The following is a 22,709-nucleotide window of genomic DNA, read 5'->3' on the forward strand; positions in this document are numbered from 1 at the left end:
TCAGTGTCTAAAGTTTACTGCTATATTTTTTTACAGATCCAGGAAGCGAATGTACCTAACGAGTGAGATAATATTATGTCCAAGTGTATGTGTGTTAAAGAGTGGAATCTGACCTATAGACGTATACAAGGCCATGCAGACATGGGGAAAAAAAGCTATATTAACTTATATTACTCTAACAATACTCTGACAGTAGTGGGTATTTGGAATGTAGTTATTAAATGCACAGAACTTTAAAGTTAAAGAGCCTTCCATGTGGCATGTCTTGAAGTTGTGCTTGGGTAAGCAGGTAGTGTGTCACCCAGGAAAAGCTAGCATGGATTATCAAAAATGAAAGCTAATTTTGATTCAGTTAGTAGTTGTGAGGGATTTTTTTAAGTGTATGATTGCATAGCTGTGAAACAGGTTATTTCATATTTCCTCTTTTGTAGGATGTAAATGTTTTACTGATAGTGAATGTGAAAGTACAAAGCTTGTCATAAATATATTTGCAAATTTGTTTTGTGATAAACTGTATTGCCAAAAGTATTCACTCACCCATCCAAATCATAGGTGTACCAATCACTCCCATGGCCAAAAAAAACAAGCGCCTAGGCATGCAGACTGCTTCTACAAACACTGAATAGGTTGATCGCAGGAGCTCAGTGAATTCCAGTGTGGTACCATGTTGGGATAAATATTCCACAGTCGACTGTTGGTGGTATGATAGCAAAGTGGAAGTGATTGGAAACGACAGCAACTCAGCCACAAAGTGGTAGGCCACATAAGATGACCGAGTGGGGTTAGCGGATGTTGAGGCCAGAGGTTGGTAACGTTCTGCAGAGTCCATTGCTAAAGATCTGCAACCTTCATGTGGCCTTCAGATTAGCTCAAGAACAATGCGTAGAGAGCTTCATGGAATGGGTTTCCATGTCGAGCAGCTGCATCCAGCATTACATAACCAAGCCATATTTTTTTATTAATCAGTTGACCAAGACCACCCAGAACCAATGGCATTAATTCATATTATAAATATTACATTAAATTATATATTAGATTGTAAATAATGTAATAGCTTTCAGTGAGTTGGCAATACATGTTTTGAAGAACTGGTTCCTATCACTACCACTGTGAACAAATACGACTTTAAATGGGACATATTTGAGATACACTGTTTTGCCAAAGGTATTTTGGCACAAATTATTTGGCACACATTCTTGGGTCTTAATTAAATGTGTGACACCCTTTGGTCAAAATACCACAGTGATCATACAACACAGCACCATTCACCCGATCTTAACAGCCCTGAGTGTAACAACCAGTTTCATCAACTCTTCCTTTAAATGATAATGAACCTCAACTGAGGAGTGAGGAGCAATGAGCAGAAGCTCCGGTTTTAATCAGTTTTCTGTCTTTGCCAGTGTGGTTTTTGTATTCATTGTCTGTGTTTATTTCATAATGATTTACTTATGCATAAACATTGAATAAAGTGTGGAGCTCCACATTAATTTTTGATTTGCTGTCACTTTTAGATCACTCTATGGAGCAGATTTTTGTAGGTTTCTTCATAGTTTCACATGTCCTCTGCAATTACCACAAAATAAGCCTGTACGTATAGTGTAGTTTGTGGAGTTAGACAGCAGAGCTGGGCCTTCTGTGACGCAAAGTGACTGCAGGGAAGAAAACATAAGAAGCAGTGGATTATTAGAAAATTAAACAGAAAGCCAGAGAGGTTTAAACTAAAACAGAAGAACAGAGCAAAGGAAAAGCTGTGGGATGTTACTTGTTGGGCATATTTCCAAACATTTGACAAATACTGCTTGCTATCCAAGTCCCTGTTCCCTGTCAGGGCCTGCTAAATATGATATTTCAGCTGAAATAAATTTTTCATCCTACGACGACAATACACGCTCTCTCTATCACTACATGAGTTTGATAGATGTTTGTTTATTTATTGCTTTTGGGGACATTTCAAAGGACAAAACATGCCATAGGTAAGTGGGCCCTCAGCAGCATTTTCTGTGGGTGTTGGATTCTGTGACTCCCTTGCGCTGCTGAACATGTTGCATTTTCCTCCTTATGCTGGTAATGCCATTTTCAGTCTCCAACAAATGGTATGTTTAAAACAATGATAACCACCACAAGCCTTATTTTGACTCAACTCTTTTAAGTACAACTGTTCCTTAGGCCAGAATCCTTAAATCCCGACCTGACTGAAAAGATATAATGTCATTTAGGCTTTAGGTATAGTGCTTTAAGATATACACAGCTATTCCCTGCACTCTTTCACTCATTTTACACATTCACGAAGTCACTCACACAAGTGGACAAACTCACAGTACCACCTTCATCCAGTGTGTTAACCTTCCTGTCATTATTTAGGCTGTGGATCATGGTCAACACCGTCTTAACCCTGTAGTGATGGTGATGTGTTAGAGTGTGTTGCAGTGTTACATCTGGATCAGACACAGCAGGGCTGCTGGAGTTTTTAAACCCCTCAGTGTCACTTCTAGACTGAGAATAGTCCACTAATTCTAAAAGTATAAAGCCAATAGCAACCTGTGCATAGCGTCCTATGTCCACTGATGATGGACTGGAAGATAACTATCATAAAGTGTGTAGCAACAGGGGAGCTATTGTCTTTGACTTTACATCTACAAGGTGGACCAACAAGATAGATGTGTCTAACAGGAAGTGGATTCTACAGCATGACTGTGTCTGATTTACTTATAACAATGGAACACACACTTACACACACCACCACATCAGTGTCACTGTAATGGTCAAGGGGCTAACAAGTATAATTGTAACACTAAAGATTGCACCTATAAGATCACAGAATGGTGATTAAAGTAGCCATTCAATGTAAATGAATTCTGTAACATATGTCTGTTGCATGCATGTAACACTTATAAAAGTTGAGACAAGGGCAAATTAAAATGAGTAGATCATTGTTGAATTATTTTTAATACTCTTTACATCCTGAAAACAATAAATGAATCAAATGTTCTGAAAATAAAAAGAAACACCAAAGGTTATGTAAATTTGCTGCAAACTGCATGATTTAATTCAATTTGTGTGGTCTACCTGCTTGAGTGCCTGCCACCTCAGGACCTGCCCACATGCTCTGCAGTCTGGACGGGTGCTCATTTGCACACATGCAGAGTCCTTCACACAGTTCTGCCCAAAAACTGCTGCAAGCTAGCTGCACAAGAATGGTAGGGATAGTTACACTGATACCTGAAACAGAAACAATAAATGACAGTGTGCTCCTCTCTTTTGGACTCCTCTAGCTGTAGTCAGGCAGGAAACTGGATGATTTTTTATGATTTATTTATATATTTGTTTGTTTATTTTTTTCATTTGGATATAGCTAGTTGACACCATGGCTTGAGTTTAAAAGTAACATTCTAGAAAGTTCTATCATGGGTTAAGGCTGACCACTTTACTAGAAAATGCATCAGCAACTAATTTACGAATAGGATTATGGTCTGTCAATATACTGAATTGTGTTAGAGTTTGTGGAATGGTTAAACTGGAAGTTTATCGTTAAACGCTTTAAAACAAACTTTCCTGCATGTTATAAATGCTGTTTTAACACGCATTGTCTTTGTAGACATGCTTGTAATTTAGCTACTCTACAGTGTAGGTGTTCATTGTTTACCCAGTTGTCTGTTTACATGTTTGCAGCCTATGTAGTCTATACCCTTGTAAGGCTGGCTCCTCCCTTCATTTGTCAGCAGTACTCCTGCCATACGTCATTCAGTTTTAATTTAAATATATTTACATTTTATAATGAGCTCTATACAGTATCAAAACTGGAGGTCACGAGCCCATTCATTGTCTCACTGAAGGTCGTAGGACAGCAAGCTAATTGGTGTTAATTCGATGCCACTGCCAATACCGTCTTTTTCTGGAGACATTCGATTAGTCCCTCCTCTGCTTATTGGAGCCAAACAAGACAATCTCTCTCTCTCTCTCTCTCTCTCTCTCTCTCTCTCACACACACACACACACACACACACCTCACTCTCCTCTCCCTCCACCCTCACCTCATCATCTCTCTCTCTCTCTCACTCACTATTCCTTCTTCTCCTCCTCCTCTACTGTTTGTCTCTGGAATCCAGAACGGATCCTGAAAAGAGCACCCCATCCGGGGTTAGACCCCCCAGCCTATGAGAAGATGGCCGCCGTGAAGATGCTCACCAGCGCGGGGCTCTTGTTGGCGTTCTGTGCGCTCTGTTTGCTGGCAATGGCCATTTGCACCGATTACTGGTATGAAACGGATGCTCGGAGACACCGGGAACGCTGCAAGAATTACGCGAGCAAGCGCAACGACCCGGGCTACATCTATATCTCCAACCACAACCTGCCTCTGCGGATGCCTTCTCCGGAGGCAGGGCCAGGCGCCCAAGCTCCGCGTCGACACAAGCGGCATCTGACGCCAGTGGCGTCGGCCATGGAGTCTCACTGCAGCCGCCAGTTCAACTCAACCGTCTCCGGACTGTGGAGGAAGTGCCACCGCCAGGGCTTCGACCTGGAGACGGACGATCTTATATACAAAGGTGAGCCGTTTGTGGTCGTGTCCTAGATTTGTCTAGGTCGTGAAATACCAGGTGTCGATTCACTGGCATCTAAATGATTGCGATTAATCGTCAGGTAAATCGAGTGAGTTGTGACAGGCTGAGGATCATTGCTTTGATCTGGATATACGTGAGGCATCTGGTTTGATTTCACAAGTAACCGACATGGCTTTCACTTCTTAGTCCTTGGAGTTTCTTGGTCCTCAAATATGTACCAGATGATTAATTGTGATTAATTTTTAGTTAAAATCTCATGGCTGTCACAAATCGAGTTTTTTTTTCCAATTGCGAGGTGTTTGTGTTTTGCTTTATTTCTGACTTGTTCATGCACTTTTTGATTATTTTAAATTTGTCATATAAATTATCATGTGAACATTATGGTGTGAAATACGAACATCATTGTGATATGGAGTCGAATAACTGTATACAAGGGTCAGTTCTTTGTGTTGTGTTTGCGATATCCCTATGTATTTCCTGGTAATAGTATTTAACTGATGATAAGCTATTTGTCAAATAAATAAATGTGATTAATCGCCAAGTAAAATTTCATGATTTTTATACAGTTTTTGTTGGTATTAAATTGCCCCATGAATAATTGTAATTAATGATTTAATGTTCTTTTATTGTTCTTATAAGCTGTTAATGCCCAAGCCTGAAGATGCTTAATTGACTAGCTATTACGCTTCCCAATTATTGATAGATTGAATTTCCAAACTGATATCAAAGCTCAAGTAAACAAATTCAAGGCCACCCAATTAAGTGTGGATGGACAACATGTGCACTATTCCCTTTATTACTTTATTGCTGTTATCTAGGTTATTTTTTAAACTTCCGGAATGCTTTTAAAGGAAATGTGTTGTGTTTAAATGTGCACATGGTAGTTTACATTCTGTGACACACTGGTTGTGTCTGTTGTGGTTTGCTGCTTTGCTACCAGTGGTCACCTTGAATAATGCACTATTTCATTTTCTTAATTCAGGATGCATAAACCTCTGGTGGCTAGGAACGTGAACTACAATAACACGGATAGGCACGACACTGATATTTTTTCTATTTCACCTTTAAATAAATGAGGAATAATGTTTTAGCCAGACACGGGCGGTTTTATGATGTGCACATTTCGTCTATTTTTCAGGTCCTAGTTGAAGAAGCATCTTGGTAATGTGTAGCCTAGCTCTAGTTTTCCTTACATCTTGGTTAGCATATTAGCATTACTCAGTATTAAGGTCAAGCAGCATGGTGGTGCAACAGGTTGTATTGCTTTCACACAGCTCCAGGATCCTGGGGTTGAGGGTTCAATCCTCACCTCAACCCACTGTCTGTGAGGAGTTCAATCTGTTATGCCCACATATGCATGGGTTTCCTACTGGTGCTCTGGTTCCTTCCAAAAGTCCAAAAAACACATGTTGGTAGGTAAATTGGCTGTGCAAAATGTCCATAGCTGTGAATGTGTGAACGACAGCTTGAGTGCGTGATGCCTTGTGATGAGCTGGCACCCCATAGAGTGTGTGTTCCCACCAAATGATTTTGGGGATGGGCGCCGGACCCACCACGACCTAGAACAAGATGAATTGATTAAAGTAAATGAATTGTGAGAACAAATGTATTAAGGTCACACTTAAATAATTTGACTGAAACAACTAATAATAAGGCCATTGGCACATTGTAAAGTACAGATGCACAAACTATGCCAAAGTCACTGGTTCAATACAGTTTAGAGCAGATCATGGTCAGTTGCTCTCAAAATTTCACTGCTTCAGTCATGTCAAGTGCATTTGCGTCTGTGAGGAATCATGAAATAATGAATTATAATAGGCTAATGGCTCACACATCTCAAGAGGGAAAAGAGGAAGAGGAACAAAGTGTGAATTATTTATAAGCTCACCGGGACACAGGGAGGCCACACAGAAAAATCACAGTGCACCGACCTCTAGACATTGAGAAAAGATGTTACAATCAGGAATATTTCACTGCATACAGTCCATTTACAGAAGCTGCAATATCAGCCCCTTTTAATCCATTGTTATGATATATATATAAACAAAAGTACATGCTCACCCTTTTGGCTTCAGGTGTGAACAGGTGTAAAACAAATTGAAGTATGTAAACAATATTTCAAAGCAGTGTTAGCACTCCAAGCCATTTAGCAATATATGGACACTAATGCAGACCATTACCTGTTCCGTTATTTTTTAATTAATTAATTATTATTATTATTATTATTATTTGGGATAAAACTGACATCAATTTTATCCATGGCATCAAATCAGTCATTCAACTTTGTATATCCTACATTTGTCTTGCATCTTCTCACTTGTGCTCCACTTGTTTTAATGGGTTTATCAAAATGTAAACATTTTTGATCAAACCTTCAGAAATCCTTTTTATGTAAATAGTCTAAGAGCCCATTGGCTGTCTCGTTGAAAGAACACTACAGGCTGGGCGCTTCAGCTCTTTATAACTACAGTCTGTAAACAATTGTTGACATAAAAAACAACCCAGTAAACAAGGAACGTCACTGGACGTTCAAAATAGGTCTAAAAGTAGTCTGTCCGTCAAGGACATATTTTAAACGTCAATGGACGTCCAAAAAAGTCAGTTACGTGGTGACCAATCGATAACGTCAGTGGACGTCCAAAATGCGATTTTTATACAAGTAATTTATTTCGGGACCAATTAAAAACGTCAGTGGACGTCCAAAATACGTCTAATAGTCGTCTTTTCAATGTCTGTGTTTGGACGTCTTTTCAACTTTCATTTTCAACCTTAAGAGAACGTTGATTAGATGGCTGTCATTACGTTATTTCAACGTTGAATCAACGGCTAAATGTTTACTGGGAGCCCATTTGTTCAAGTTGTATATGCACTGCATGACTATGCGTGTTTTTATTCTTTAAATATTATTGACAGACTACACATGAGAAGGTAAATGCCCAAATATGGGCCCTTAAATAAATATTTGCAAAGAATTCATTTTGAATGTTTTGATACGTGAAACACACAAACATTATAACTGGAAAATTAACAGCTGTTGGAATTTTAAATAGTTTTTTTTTAACTGCACTTAAAACAGCAGACGTTCTTACAGACCTTACATCCATACATCTTACAGGCCTTACATCCTTACATTTTCCCCCACATTCTTTAGTCCACCTTACTTTGGACTAGATCTTTCCAACAGCTGTGTCCCATGCTGGCTTGCAGGCTGCATGTTGCACACTTGACAGTATCTTCATCAATTATTTGTTCTTTGGTTTCCCTGGTGCCTCTAAGTGGCCGTATAGATGCCATAAAAGATGAAGCGGTGACGAGACACACCATTAAGTCAATCTAAAGAAGAGCCAGAGCAGGGATTACACTTCTGTCTGATTTACAGCTCTACACATGTCTGTCTCTTTAACTTAATCTATAGCTTTCTGCTTGAGTTTGCTGATCCTAGTAGCTTATTTTGAAGGGATTAAATGGTATCTATTGTTATCTGATTAAAGCTTTAAAACATGTAGGAGAGGACTTATACCCATGCTCAATAAGCTTTATGTTGAAACAAACGTGTTCTTGGGTTTGTGTTGAGAGCAAAGTTTGTAGAGAGATGAGAGAAGTGTGGTAGGTCTGCGTCATTAAAATCACATTCATCCAGAGTTAAGGGAGAAATATGGTATTTTTACCACCAGACATTTTAATCAATCCACTGTGAACTGGATGTATCAGAGATACTGTATTAACCCCACTCTCCGTATAGCATCGTCCGCTTCATTCAGAGCCTAAAAAGCATCAATGGTTTTCTTTTGGTGTTTAAAAATAATATATTACACTGTTAAATGTTCTTTCCTAATGAAACTTTTTCACTTCTAAAGTACGTTCAGGCCAAAGACTGTTTGGAAAGCTTTATTTTTAAGAGTGGGCTTGTTTTTACATTTTTGTTATTTGTTTATCAGTATTACCCAGAGCATATGGTCAGGTGGCATGAAGTCTTTGTAGGCGTACAATGTCTTAGATGCTCTAGAAATTACTCATAATCTGTTATTTTCTCAAAAGCCAAAGCAACAGTCCATGCTGAAAATATTCAACTGCTCAGAGGGAGGATTATTGACCACATGTGCCATTTATCACTGCCCTTGTCCAGTGACAGGGGTCGATACTGGGTTTATTGTCACATGACTGTGGATCACAGCTCAATCACTGTGCAAGCAGTTTGGTGCTGTTTCTTTTTTTATGTGTTTTGTTTGTTTACTATATAGGTTTTTCATAAATGCATATATTTTAGTTAGTTGTCCTCTACACATTATCTTACATGTTATAACATCTGAATTAACCGCTTTATAGGGCTTTTTTTTTCCTTGTTTGTTTGTGTTTATACCATTTGTAAATCCCAGCTGGTTTTTTTTTTTTTTTTTTGTGAATATATCTTAATGAATTCACCAATAAAGATGCTCCAAAACACATGGAATGAAATATCACTAAGTTACAAACTTTAAAAGAGTTGTCTTTTCTTTGTCTTGTTTTCCTTGTAGTTTATTATTCTCTAAGTCCATTATTAATATATGTGTTATGGTATGTATCAAAAACCATAATTCAACGTACATGATCCGACCTGGAGGTTGTGGGTTCAATTCCCGCTCCGAGTGACTGTCTCTGAGGAGTTGGTGTGTTCTCCCTGTGTCCGTGTGGGTTTCCTCCGGGTGCTCCGGTTTCCTCCCACAGTCCAAAAACACATGTTGGTAGGTGGATTGGCGACTCAAAAGTGTCCATAGGTGTGAATGTGTGTGTGTCTGTGTTGCCCTGTGAAGGACTGGCGCCCCCTCCAGGGTGTATTCCCGCCTTGCGCCCAATGATTCCAGGTAGGCTCTGGACCCACCGTGACTCTGAACTGGATAAGCGGTTACAGATAATGAATGAATAAATGAATGATCCTTTTTTGACCACACACTGTCTAATGGAATTAAACAGGCTGTTTTAAACAGGGGTAACTGTTATTTTACATCTTCATTGTAAAGAGATGGATCTAAGAAACCATAAGCTAAACAGAGAATTGTGATATGGCTTTAATTGTTCTCGTAAGTCTTTTTGAAGTCTAAAAGAGGTCACAAGTTAAGCTTTGTTTTGTTGTATATAAGACACAACTTGTTTTTCTTGTGCTCTCCGTATAATAATAGCATGTAGGCTAGCCACCCATCTTCAGCATGGGCATTTGTTAGCTGGCATAGTACATCTAGAAAAAAGTAGTGTGCTCATCCAAGCGTGTTGATCTGTGCAGTGATGTGGCATTAGCAGCAGTTCCAAGGGTTGGCTGTCTTCTAATATTTTGGAGGGGTAATGTGTTTGCCTACACCCTCCCAGGTTGCTGACATTGTGTGTGACTGGGGGAGTCAAAAGCTAATGGTTGGAACTGGGTAAAAATTAAACTAAGGTAAGATTTAGAGAAAAGATTCTTATTTATCTCATGACCTAAAAATGCTTTCCTGAGATAACACACCATTACATTTGATCAGAGATGTTTAAACACTCTATAGTAGTAGTCATTGATGTAGTGGGGTTTGTAACCTAATGCAAGGACATGTTTTTCTGATGTGCCATACTTTGTCAAACAGACCTTGACCCTGTCCTGCACCTATCACAGAAGAATATGGAGGACATATGCCTCCGTTTGCTCAAACTTGATCTGCATATGTGCTGCGTTTGCCCTTAGTCCGTCTGCTGATGCTGCACTTCCACACACAATAAAACAAGCAGCTACAGCTAAACAAAACAAATTCAGCATGGAATAAAGGATGTCATTATCTTCCCCAGCAGGCTGTGGCCATAAGCTCCACTGATAGAGAGGACAACTTCTGCTTCTTGCGAGACTGAGAACAAACCTGGGGTCTGTTTGGGGTTGGAGTGCTGATCTCTGGTTTGATTCTCTGGCCAAAATGGATTAAAATGGACAAATACACTGACCTCATATCAGCCCTTGGATATAGAAACTTGCCTAAGAACTTCAATCCCAGTTATAGCTTTTTATGTGTGTGTGGAGACAGATAGTAGAGTGTGAATATATTTCTCTCTCTCTCTCTGAATCCTTAGCATTGTTCACCTTCCTCTAAGTGGTAATGCATAATGCAGAGTTCTCTTCTTTGCTGGGTTCTGTTGGCAGTAACACAGAAGTCGCTTAAGTTCAGTGGATGTTTAAAAGTTATATCAGGCAGTGTCAGGGTTTCTTTGTTCTGTTTTTCTTTTGAAATTCTCACTTTTACTCATCTGCTGTTTGCTAGTTTCATGATGATTCCATGTTCAGTGATGGTGAGGTCTGGGCTCTCGGTTTGACCAATCCATTATTACAAGAAAGACCAGCATCTTCATTGTTTGACTGGAAGATATTCTTCTTATTTTCTTTTATCAGGTGAAACTCACTGGCGGCTCCACATCCTTTTAGATTCATAGTTAAGTGTTCTTCTCCCAGTGGAATGATGGATGCAAACTCCTGTAGAGGTTTTCAGATCTGAAGTAAGAGTGGAGCTGGAGTTCTCCTCTCTCTCAAAGATGAAAACTTTAAGTGCTGTTTATCTGATGGTCTGAGATTTGGTGGTGGACCAGGTGTTGCATGGTTGTTTTGGGTCCCATAGGTGTCCCTGTACTTTGACTTTCATTTTCCTTTTGCTAGCGCATAGTGTCAGATCTAATCGCTGGAGAAATATCAGCAGAAAAGGCTTGCACTGAATGACAGTTCTGACTGTAAATTACATGGAGGGTGAAAAGTGGATCTTGAACTCAGAGTGGGAGTAGCTAATAAACAACCATCTCGGTTTATGTGTAGACATACCAGCAGTGTGTTATCGTTCTCAAAATTGCTGCCTTTACCACGGCATAGACTATGATCTGTGTGGCCATTAATGAAGGAAATGTTCCAGAGGTTGAATAATTAAATTGACAGTGTGTATGGGATGTGCACTGATTGATTTTTTTCTTATCATGCAGAGAGGAGACTCAAGGCTGAGATATGCTCTCTGAAATATTTGATGGTGGCTAATTGGTATAATTTTCTCACCTGCTTGCTTAAGCTTAATTAGAGGCTGATCAGGAAAAATGACAATTTGTTCTAATCCTCCATATCACAGCTGTCTCTCTCTCTCTGTCTCGCTGTCTCTCTCTCTCACCCTTCTACACTCACATGCACCCACACGTATGAAACAATCTCCCGGTTGTCATTCAGGATATTCGGGATGACTCATAGAATCCACAGAAGCGTGCCGAAGCTCCAAGTGTGTTTGGTTTAACTTTGTGTGCTCTGCTCTCCAAGAACTGTGTTCCCTCATGTGCCTGGAAGAAGAGGTGAAACCAAAGGACAAAGGAAAACAAAGCAGTTGTTTTAGGCCTGAGTCTAGTCAAACTCTAGAACTTTATCAGAATTTCCATCATGTTAAAAAGTTAAACTGAGAGTAATTTACAGCACTGTGTTTCTTCAAAATGCCATAACCTTTTGTACTTTATCTTACCCTCTACAAAGAGGCAGTAACCTATATGTACTTGGGAAACTTTGATGGGTAGCTGAAATGTGTAATCTGACTAGCTGGCATTTCAGGATTCAGTGCAATTGCCTAGTTATGTCATGTGGTATTCTTGGTTGTTGAATCCAGCAATCTGATTGGCTTGTTGAATCTTGAAATATGCCTGAAGTCCTGTATTCTGACAGCCTTATTGAGTTCTACAGTCTGACTTCTGCTGTATGAATTCAAAAGTATGCACTGCTAGTTACAATAAAATGATGGTTCTACGGGGGTTCTTATGTAAAGAAAATGGTTCTATATAGCACCCCGAACACTTTTGCATGATTAAAGGGTTCTTTAGATTGATGGAGAATGTGCTATAGATGGTTCTATATAGAATCTTTCAGATAAGGGTTCTATATGACTACAAACATGGTTCCTCTATCATTAAGATATCAAGCTTGTTACAATAAAAGAACCACTTTCTAAAAGATTCTAAATATAAAACCATCTATAGCATATTCTCCATCAATCTAAAGAACACCTTCATGAAGCAAATAACCCTTTTTTTTTTTTTTTTTTTTTTTTTTTTTCACCTTTTGTAGAACCTTCAATTTTAAGTGTGTATGGTATGTGCTGTGATTACTTTCAGAAGTCAGTTATCTAACTTCATTCATTCATTATCTGTAACCCTTATCCAGTTCAGGGTCTCGGTGGGTCCAGAGCCTACCTGGAATCATTGGGCGCAAGGCAGGAATACACCCTGGAGGGGGCGCCAGTCCTTCACAGGGCAACACACACACACACACACATTCACTCACACACACCTACGGACACTTTTGAGTCCACCTACCAACGTGTGTTTTTGGACTGTGGGAGGAAACCGGAGCACCCGGAGGAAACCCACGCAGACACAGGGAGAACACACCACACCACACCCGGAGCAGGAATCGAACCCACAACCTCCAGGTCCCTGGAGCTGTGTGACTGCGACCTGCTAGTTGTATTGTGATTGGCTTGTAGAGTCCTGAAATGTTATGGTGTTGTGTTATTATTGGCTGTTGGGATCCTTTTTTTCCCCCATTGCTATAATGAATCTCTAACATTATGTGCACTTATGCAGTGACAAACTCAGTGAAGTAGCTTGTAAAATGCCTAATGCGGAGTGTTCATCTGCGTTTAATCACTTTAGGTGTTATTCAGAGATGTATTCCAGTGAAGTACCACTACACTTCATCTATCCTTCCCAGAAACCTGCCAGTCAACATCACCAAGACCATCCGGCAGGACGAATGGCATGCCCTGCGTAAGTCTTCACTGCTCAAGTAGATCATGCTAAACATGACAGAAGTATTTCTAACAATATGTACTTGTTTTGGCTGATTTGGCGGTTCACATATAAACAGCAAACATAGCTTCTGTAGTCAGCACTTCATCAGTAAATGCATACACCATTTCCTTATATGATGAATGCTTGAATGTTTCTATGAATGCGTGTCATGTGGAGATGATATACGCATTGAATTGACTACATTCAGTGCATTGCACATGGGCAGTAGATAAACCTACATTCATGCACATATATAATATCACAAAGCAAAATCATTCCAAGCTGTGAAGCTGCATGAGTCACTATACATGCGATGCCTCTCTGGCGGAGGTTGAGCTGTGATTAAAGCTGCTGCTGCTGATGTGTGTAGATCTGAGGAGGATGACTGCAGGCTTTGTTGGCATGGCCGTCTCCATCATCCTCTTCGGATGGATCATCGGGGTGCTGGGCTGCTGCCAGCAACATGACCTCATGCAGTATGTAGCTGGACTACTCTTCCTTATGGGAGGTAAGTATGAGTATTTCTGTGTGTAAGAGTGAGAGAGAAATGGAGAGAGATAAAAATGCATCCAGAATGGAAGTAATGTTTAATGTTGAGTTAATGTTTCTGTCAAAGTAGCACATGGTTATAATGCCACTGGATTTCAGTGATTACAGTCCATCTTTAACTGCCACTGTACTATGACTGGACACCTTGGCCATCTGGACATCAATATTTACCCATACAATATTTGGACAACTGTTGTAGCAGTTAGACTACAATAAATGGAAATTCATTCATTAATTCATTCATTATCTGTAAGCGCTTAACCAGTTCAGGGTCGCGGTGGATCCAGAGCCTACCTGGAATCATTGGGCGCAAGGCAGGAATACACCCTGGAGGGGGCGCCAGTCCTTCACAGGGCAACACAGACACACACACATTCACAGCTACGGACACTTTTGAGTCGCCAATCCACCTACGAACGTGTGTTTTTGGACTGTGGGAGGAAACCAGAGCACCCGGCGGAAACCCACGCGGACACGGGGAGAACACACCAACTCCTCACAGACAGTCACCCTGAGCGGGAATCGAACCCACAACCTCCAGGCCCCTGGAGCTGTGTGACTGGAACACTACCTGCTGCACCACCGTGCCGCCCATAAATGGAAATAAATAGCCTTAATATAAACACACTCCAAAATGTCATGGGTGTTGCTTTTTTATATAAGATCTTATTTATTGCTCTGTAAATTAAATATACTGTGAAAAATGATTTCAACATAAAACATGAAAAACGATTTTGTCATCAACATACAGCACTTTTGACTCCACATTTAACTCATCCATGATGGTGAACACACACACACACATCCACAGAAACATACTAGTGCATAAAAAACAGTAAATATATCTAAAGCCATGGGCAGAACCCGCACCTGGGGAGATAGTGGGTGGTTAGGTGCCTTGCTCAAGGGCACTTCAGCCATGGATGTGGAGGAAGGAGGTCAATCCTTAACTGTGCCAGCCACCATTTTCCCTGCAAATCCAAGATATCAAGTCCCAAGCCCATTCCTCCAAACTGTAAGCCACAGTTGCCCCCAGGCCTTTATAAATCTTTACTATGCAGTAAAATGTGAAGCAGAAGTGTTTTTACCACAAAAACAAGAGCTTCATTAATCATTAATTAATGTGTTCCTGAAAATAAAGCAATGTTTATTTGCACACACATCATTTCTATTTTGTTATAACAGCCATGGTGATTATTTTCCTTGACTGTATTCACTGTGTTCTTCCTCCTACAGGAACCTGCTGTATAATCTCTCTTTGTACATGTGTGGCTGGGATTAATTTTGAGCTGTCTCGATACCCCCGCTACCTGTACGGTCTTCCTGAAGATATCAGTCACGGTTACGGCTGGTCCATGTTCTGTGCGTGGGGCGGACTGGGTCTCACGCTGCTGGCCGGCTTCCTGTGCACACTTGCACCATCTCTCAGCGGCACCTCCACCCGAACCACCGCCCACAAGCCCCGCCATGAGAACGGGACAGTGTGAACAAGGGTGAGGGTCGGAAGAGACCTTTCCTCCAACATCTGCACAGTGTCTATAGAAACGTCAGGACGCCACAGCTGGACTGTTGAGATCACCATTCTGTTTGCATTCACACCATTCGTCAGTGTCAGGACAGGAGGTGTGTTTTTCAGGCTCTTGGTTGGAGATGGCCACACACTCAGAATAATAATCACATCCATTTGGATGGTGCAGCTAATGCTATGGCTGACTGGACAACCAGTGGCCTGTTGACCAATGGAATGAAAACTTAAGGCCAAGCCTCCACTTCATTCATGAAGACCAACACCTTGCCAGCCCATAGAAAATACAGAGGAAAACAAAACCACACACACACACACACACACACCACTCAGACAAAACATCATCTGCCATCCCTTTTGTTATGCTTTGGGGTTTCACTGAGCTGTTCACAATGTTTTTTCTCTCGTCTTTCTAACACACTCAAGAACTGGACACGAGGTGGCTGTTCTTTCTCTTTTATCTCAAAATGGTGCTCTCTTTTCACAATGATCACATCCACACACAATTTCTCTGCATAGTCTTGGAGAGTTGACACTGAGGAACGAAGAACAAAACTGGGGCAAACATTTAGCCAGAAGCCATGTATTCTTTGGAGTCAGTGGTTTGTACAGGTTCCAGTGTATTTGCCAGATATTTAAGGCCCTGACACAAGGAGCCATTGAATATTGTATTTTTTTGGTAGAGTAGCCATAATCCACGCTCAAGTAAAAGCAAAAATACCTTCCCAAAAACAACTTAAGCAAAAGTACAAAGTACAAATTAGCAAGTTAAAGCTACTGAAGTATGGAGTAATGTATACAGCTTCAGAGTCTTAGTAATTTAGGATCAGTCTATTCTGTTCGTCTTTTCCTGCATGATTTTGGGCTGAAATAAATGCTAATTGTTATCAAAACAGTGACAATCTGTAGGCTCACGTACGAACTAGCAAAATGCTACAGTATGGGCCAGTGAGGCCTAACCAGGTGTAATAAATTTTAAGACAAACAGGAAAGAAGTCTGGGTATGTCGGTCTTCCTTCAATTGTAATAGCAGGACTCTTAAACTTAATAGAGTAGATTCCTTTTACTCATTTTAACCTGAGTATTCTAAGGAGAATGCTTAGTAGACATGAAAACAAGAAAGGGAAAATCAATCAGTATTTGACCTAAGTACATGTGCTTGTTGGCTGTCTGCTGTTGTCTTTCCAATGTATTCGAGTGCCCATGTATTAAGACTAAAGGTGAACTCTCTTTATGGGGTTTGATGTTGCCTCCAGGTGCTCTGGATTCATCCCACAGCCCAAAAACACATGCTGGTAGGTACAGGGGTTGGACAGTGAAACTGAAACACCTGGTTTTAGACCACAATAATTTATTAGTATGGTGTAGGGCCTTCTTTTGCTGCCAATACAGCATCAATTCGTCTTGGGAATGACATATACAAGTCCTGCACAGTGGTCAGAGGGATTTTAAGACAGGATAGTGCAGGATAGCGGCCAGGTCACTACGTGATGCTGGTGGAGGAAAACGTTTCCTGACTCGCTCCTCCAAAACACCCCAAAGTGGCTCAATAATATTTAGATCTGGTGACTGTGCAGGCCATGGGAGATGTTCAACTTCACTTTCATGTTCATCAAACCAATCTTTCACCAGTCTTGCTGTGTGTATTGGTGCACTGTCGTCCTGATACACAGCACCGCCTTCAGAACACAATGTTTGAACCATTGGATGAACATAGTCTTACTGGTGCAATGTGTAATTAATGAAGATTGGCCACCAGTCTGCTCCAGTTTAGCCATGAAACCTCCCACACTACAATGACAGGTGTTTCAGTTTCATTGTCTAACCCCTGTAGATTGCCTGTGCAAAAGTGTCCATAGGAGTGTGTGAGTGGTGCCCTGTCCTGGGTTTTTCCCTGCCTAGCCTTCTAGGTAGACTGTAGGCCCTGGACCCATCATGACCCTGATCTTGCTAAAGCAGTTAAAGAAAATGAATTAATTAATTAACTACTAAAGGTGAGCTTGGTGTGTCTGGGCCCTTAAAGGCATATTCAGCACTTGTTGAGACACCGCAAAGAATTTGTGATTCAGGTTTCATGACCTTGTGGCGCTATTTTTCCTGAAGGCATTTATTTGGGCGGTGCAAAACCTCGCCTGCCACAGCAAATTGGAGCTTTAAACTTGTCCGCGTTGTCAGCTAAAAACACAACAGCGCTTATCAGTAGGCTGAGGAATGTGGACATGTCACTGAAAAGGACAAGACTTAAGCTTGAGGACTTTACTGAAGAGCAGTGCACCCCCCCAACAGAGCAGGGATAACGTGGAACGGGAGAGATAAAAGAAACATTCACCCCACAGCTTCCAGGAGCAAACTTTCCAGGACCTTTTGAAATCTGTATGTATACATCCATTTTTTTTCGTCTGTAGATTTCAGACCTCCGTTTATACGAAATGGTGCTGGATTAAGTAAGAAACCTCTTTTTCTTTCTCCTTATTATTAATGGTGACAGCAGGCGACCTTAGCCTCCAGTGTCTTGAAGAATTAGACAGATCTCAGTCCATGTTGGTGGTTGATATGAATAACTGAGCTGACTTACTTTTACAGCAATGTTTGTTTAAAAAAAAAAAAAAAAAAGCTTTTTTTTTGAGCATCATTTGTTGTAGAGATGAATTCCTGTTGTGGACTCATGACAGAAATCCTATTAGTTGTGACGGCTGAAAAAGAGAAAACACACTTTTATACTTTTGATTTGCATAGAGAGCTTTGAAGTCTCCGGTACTGAAGCACAGCAGGGTATCCAACTTTTTTGCCAATTTGAACTGTCACAAATAATCACATAGAGTGCCACTTAGTAATTGGATGGTGTCTAGAAAAATGTGTGCTGTTGGTATTGTAAGGGTACATATTGTATATTGGCATGTAATGTACTGTAATGTTTACATTAACCAGACCCTCCTGCAGCCACAGCCATTCCTGGTTGCTCTTAAACCCTAAGTAACGAGTGGAGCTCTTCTCTATTGAACACAACTCAGTCAGACACAAAACTTAGTAATTCAGTTTTTACTTCTCTTTTACTGTCAATGCTTATGTGAGACACATTGACTAAGGTCTGAAAACTGTAGCAGTTCCTTTATTAAAAAGCACAGTTGTTTGAAATCAACTAATGATGCCTCAAAAGTGCTTACCAAATGTACAATGGTCACAGAGACTTAAAACTTTATCCAGGATCAGAGCACATTATTACTATTTATTCTGAATGAGATTCACTTATGAGAATAAGTTCATAGCTGCGGTATTCGGGGTACGAAGCTCAACGTTAAAAAAAAGTGTTGCGTGAACTGTTCTGTTTTCCAGTGATATTGACTTTCTAATGTGTTTCTTTTTCAATGATTTGATGTCATTATCACAAGATAACAGTTGTTTTTCCTGAGATAACGGAATCATTTTCTCAAACCTATGTTGTTCTGTTGTTTTCCAAGATGCTGACATTGGAAAACGTGAAAACAAAGGATTGCCTTCTGCATCCTGTCTTGGCAAACACCTAGTGAATGCCGTCTGGTGGATGCCTTTGATAGGTTTGTATGTTCTTTTATTGTGACATGGTGTGATAGATAAGTAAGTCAATAAAGAAATGCCTGTAGCTCTGTAGAGGGCTCTAACTGGCCACTAGCCACTAGAAACACCCAGTTATTTTCAGTTATCACTGGAAAACCACATTTACGTGGTGATAATGACATTAGTTATTTGAGGTCTTTAAACAACAGATCATCACAGGAACACACAGCTAGGAGACAAAGTAAATAAAGAAAATATGGTCCTTTCAAGAAGTATTAATGACAATGATGTGGAAGGGGACAATGTGTTTTAGGGGAAATTTGCTAAATGGGATAGTTTAGCGTGACATATTAGTATAACGCTACTAAAAGTATGTGAAAATGGTGTAAACACCCATACACCAAGGACACTAATGTGTCAAAGGTAAAATTAAAGTTACCAAAGGGTTCAAACTCGTACGACACTTGAGCAGGAGGAAACGAGAGCGGAAAAACGCACAACGTTGTGAGTAAAGAGATGCTAAGCAGCTCTGGGTGGAACTGAAACATTTGTACAATAGTCGTCTTTTGTTTAGGCAGTGGAAGTAGCACCAATTTGATTTTGTATAAACAGTTTTTATTGGTAATTTCAATGCAGCAGCTCAAGAACACAGCAATCATTATCACGCATGACCTTACAATGGTGAAAAAAATTCGATGTATTGAGAGACTTGTGTCCATTTTTTTTAATGAGTTTTATTTTAAAGAAATAAAATTTCATTACATTTATATTGTCGTGTGAATATTCATTTGTAGCAATAGAAAGACGTCCTTAATGTCACTATAGTTCTTTGTAAAGAGTTTTGAAACATTTTATCAATCACAAAAGAAACAGAAAATCTTTTACAAAGTCGTCCCACTGCTGTTCATTAAGCAGCAAAAGAAGTAAAAATATAAAAAAGATAAAGATTTTGGCACACAGTGAAGACCAGAGTTTGCGTGTGTGTGTGTGTGTGTGTGTATAAACATTCAGAATGGACTCCCTGATTCATACCGGCTCGTTTTTATGTCACAAACCTACTGTATTTATACAATATACAGTGAGTGAATTTGGCTAAATTAATGTGCAGTCATAATGAGCACCAAGTTCAGTTGAATACACAAAGCTTGGGCAGCAAGCTCAGTGCCAAGCCCCCATAAACCACTGGGCAGTGGATCTGTGCTCTCTGGAGTGACCCAATATCTTTGGAATCAGTTGGAGTCTATAAACAGTACCAGTCAAAAGTTTGGACACATCTTCTCATTAGTCATTGGTGGAATAGGGCTGTGTACCAGCCCCTGCCTCTGTACAACCCAAGTTATGGTCTCAAACACATTAAGAAGGTGAGCAGTTCTACAAATTAACTCTTCCAAGTTTCAATAGGTGTAAAGTGAATGTGTGAGTGTGTGTGTCGACCATGCGAAGGACTGGCGCCCCCTCCAGGGTGTGTTCCTGCCTTGCGCCCAGTGATTCTGGGTTGGCTCCGGACCCACCACGACCCTGAACTGGATAAGGGTTACAGATAATAAATTGTGTAGTGTATATTCACACAAGCAGACTACAGAACAGTTTGGCCGCACACATTCATAAAAATGTTATATGGAGTGTTTTAGCCCAGTCTTCTTTTGGAATAAGGCACAGTACAAAGCAACCAATCAGAAAAGAGCATATTTACATATATCAGTCTTAAAGGCACAATATATAATCAAGTCCTTTAAAGAAATAAAACACTTTGAAAAATGGCCATGTAAAATGAGATGTAAATGATTTTAGTTCATGAACCCACACAATATAAATGGACCTCCATTTATCCATTGGGCCTTTATATCAGAAAGGCTAAAGAAATGTGCAGTGTAGTCAGAACACACTGGGCGAACCTGTGGACTCTGTACACCCTGCAAATTACACTTTGTGAATCATAAACATTAAGCCACTTTGCACAAAAGGACCCAATTTTGTAAATAAACACACTTTTTTGAACCACCAGACGCCCGTGCGTGGGTTCAGGGGTCATTCATTTAAGACTTTGTACACCAGGCAGGGAACACGGGGCCATTTGAGTTACAGCCCCTGAATGCACTGTATTTCTTATCACCGAGCACCACCTTGTGGAGGATTTTGGAAGTTGTACTCACACTCCACATGTGACAGTTAATAGTATGTCATTTCTTTAAACATTTACTTTCAAAAGCTACATTAAAATGATGAATATTAAATCACATTGGGAAGTGTATATTATCGTTAAGACCCCGAACTTATGTTTTCCGTAATGAAACAAGTAAAAAATTAAAAAGTATCACAATAAAAAGTAGAATTGTAAAAATATAAAAGCATCATATTTTGTTGATTTTTTTTAGTTAATTACAAAATTAAATTGCTTTTAGCTTCCTTTGTTTACTCTTTTTCCAACACATCAGACATATCAGAGGAAGGCACGGGTGGTCACATTTTGCACAAAGAAAGGCTGTGAGAATCACTTCCTGAGGCGATAGTGAGTGCCCACTACCAGGTAGCTGTCTCGTGAAGGCTCTTTAGGATTGGGGCTCTTGGCGGTTGTCTTGCAGGTTTTGAGGCCTGGCCTACTGAGCTGAGCTGTTCGGCATGGGTCATGTTTCAAGAGGTAGGTTGCAAATGTTTCCCATCCACCTCCAACACGCACCATCACATGTTTATCATTCAGCATCTGAGAGAGAGAGAGAGAGAGAGAGAGAGAGAGAGAGAGATGGTAAATCAAAAAGTATAAGAAGTATAAGTATTATAAATGGTAGTGTCGCAGTCACACAGCTCCAGGGACCTGGAGGTTGTGGGTTCGGTTCCCGCTCTGGGTGACTGTCTTTGAAGAGTGTGGTGTGTTCTCCCTGTGTCCGCATGGGTTTCCTCCGGGTGCTCCGGTCTCCTCCCACAGTCCAAAAACACACGTTGGTAGGTGGATTGGCGACTCAAAAGTGTCCGTAGGTGTGTGTGAGTGAATGTGTGAGTGTGTGTTGCCCTGTGAAGGACTGTTGCGCCCTCCAGGGTGTATTCCTGCCTTGCGCCCAATGATTCCAGGTAGGCTCTGGACCCACCGCAACCTTGAACTGGATAAGGGTTACAGATAATGAATGAATGAATGAAGGTATAATACATACTTCATAATGCTGCTGACAAAACAAACTATAATTTTACTTTACAACGTTACAGTTTGCGACCAATTTTCCTCTCAGTCATCTCAGCCAACATTGTTTAGAATTGTGATATTTTGGAAGTCACATCAGTACCTCTGAAAGACCTTGTTTACATTTCAGTGATATAATTATGGACATTTTTAAAAATTGGGGTAATTCTCCTTTAAAATTATGTCATTTAAGAGACTGGGTTAAATGACAAAATACATCTAATTTACAACACTTTCACTGAAAATCACTGCACGTTTTCACATCCATTTATTCTTTATGTTTGCAAAAAAAAAAAAAAACCTCAGCAAATGTTGTGTCTGCTTTGTCTTCAGGACCTTGTGCTTTAAAAATGATTCAGTTATGTGCAGTGAAGAATGAGGCCCCTCTGGCAAGCCCCCTTCTTTGGGACAGACCCCCTCTTCCCTGATTAAATATTGAAAGCCTGAATCTCATTGTGCTCCTTTGAAAGGAAAATGAGACGGATCTTAGAGAGAGAAGGCGGGGGTGGGGTGGGGGCACGGTCAAAATCTCATTAAGTCTAATAAAACACTGCCTCGTGGCACCAGATGAGCA

At 40.3% G+C, this 22,709-nt stretch overlaps 2 protein-coding genes across 3 annotated transcripts in view; one reads left to right on the top strand and one right to left on the bottom strand.

The window, feature by feature from the left end:
* The first annotated feature begins 4,031 nt into the window (after positions 1 to 4,031).
* LOC136678981 (transmembrane protein 178B-like) lies at positions 4,032 to 19,422 on the top strand. The gene is made up of 4 exons (XM_066657204.1): positions 4,032 to 4,544; positions 13,218 to 13,331; positions 13,726 to 13,863; positions 15,141 to 19,422. The coding sequence occupies exons 1-4, from the start codon at positions 4,163 to 4,165 to the stop codon at positions 15,389 to 15,391; spliced, it is 885 nt and encodes a 294-aa protein (XP_066513301.1). The 5' UTR covers positions 4,032 to 4,162; the 3' UTR covers positions 15,392 to 19,422.
* A 2,010-nt stretch (positions 19,423 to 21,432) lies between these two features.
* LOC136678980 (growth arrest-specific protein 2-like) overlaps positions 21,433 to 22,709 on the bottom strand; it is a 32,975-nt gene continuing 31,698 nt past the window's right edge. For both annotated transcript variants that reach the window (XM_066657202.1, XM_066657201.1), the window contains exon 8: positions 21,433 to 21,664. In XM_066657202.1, coding sequence (XP_066513299.1) covers positions 21,455 to 21,664 — 210 coding nt within the window. In that variant the 3' untranslated portion in view covers positions 21,433 to 21,454. The remainder of the gene's footprint in view (positions 21,665 to 22,709) is intronic.

Source organism: Hoplias malabaricus, chromosome Y, assembly GCF_029633855.1.
Source record: "Hoplias malabaricus isolate fHopMal1 chromosome Y, fHopMal1.hap1, whole genome shotgun sequence".
NCBI classification, from domain to species: domain Eukaryota; kingdom Metazoa; phylum Chordata; class Actinopteri; order Characiformes; family Erythrinidae; genus Hoplias; species Hoplias malabaricus.

What these genes read in the sequence shown, in the direction of transcription:
- LOC136678981 (XM_066657204.1), top strand. Translation starts at nt 4,163, where the DNA reads ATGGCCGCCGTGAAGATGCTCACCAGCGCGGGGCTCTTGTTGGCGTTC. An exon ending in GGACGATCTTATATACAAAG is followed by an intron (nt 4,545 to 13,217) that starts GTGAGCCGTTTG and finishes TAATCACTTTAG; the next exon opens with GTGTTATTCAGAGATGTATT. An exon ending in ACTACTCTTCCTTATGGGAG is followed by an intron (nt 13,864 to 15,140) that starts GTAAGTATGAGT and finishes TTCCTCCTACAG; the next exon opens with GAACCTGCTGTATAATCTCT.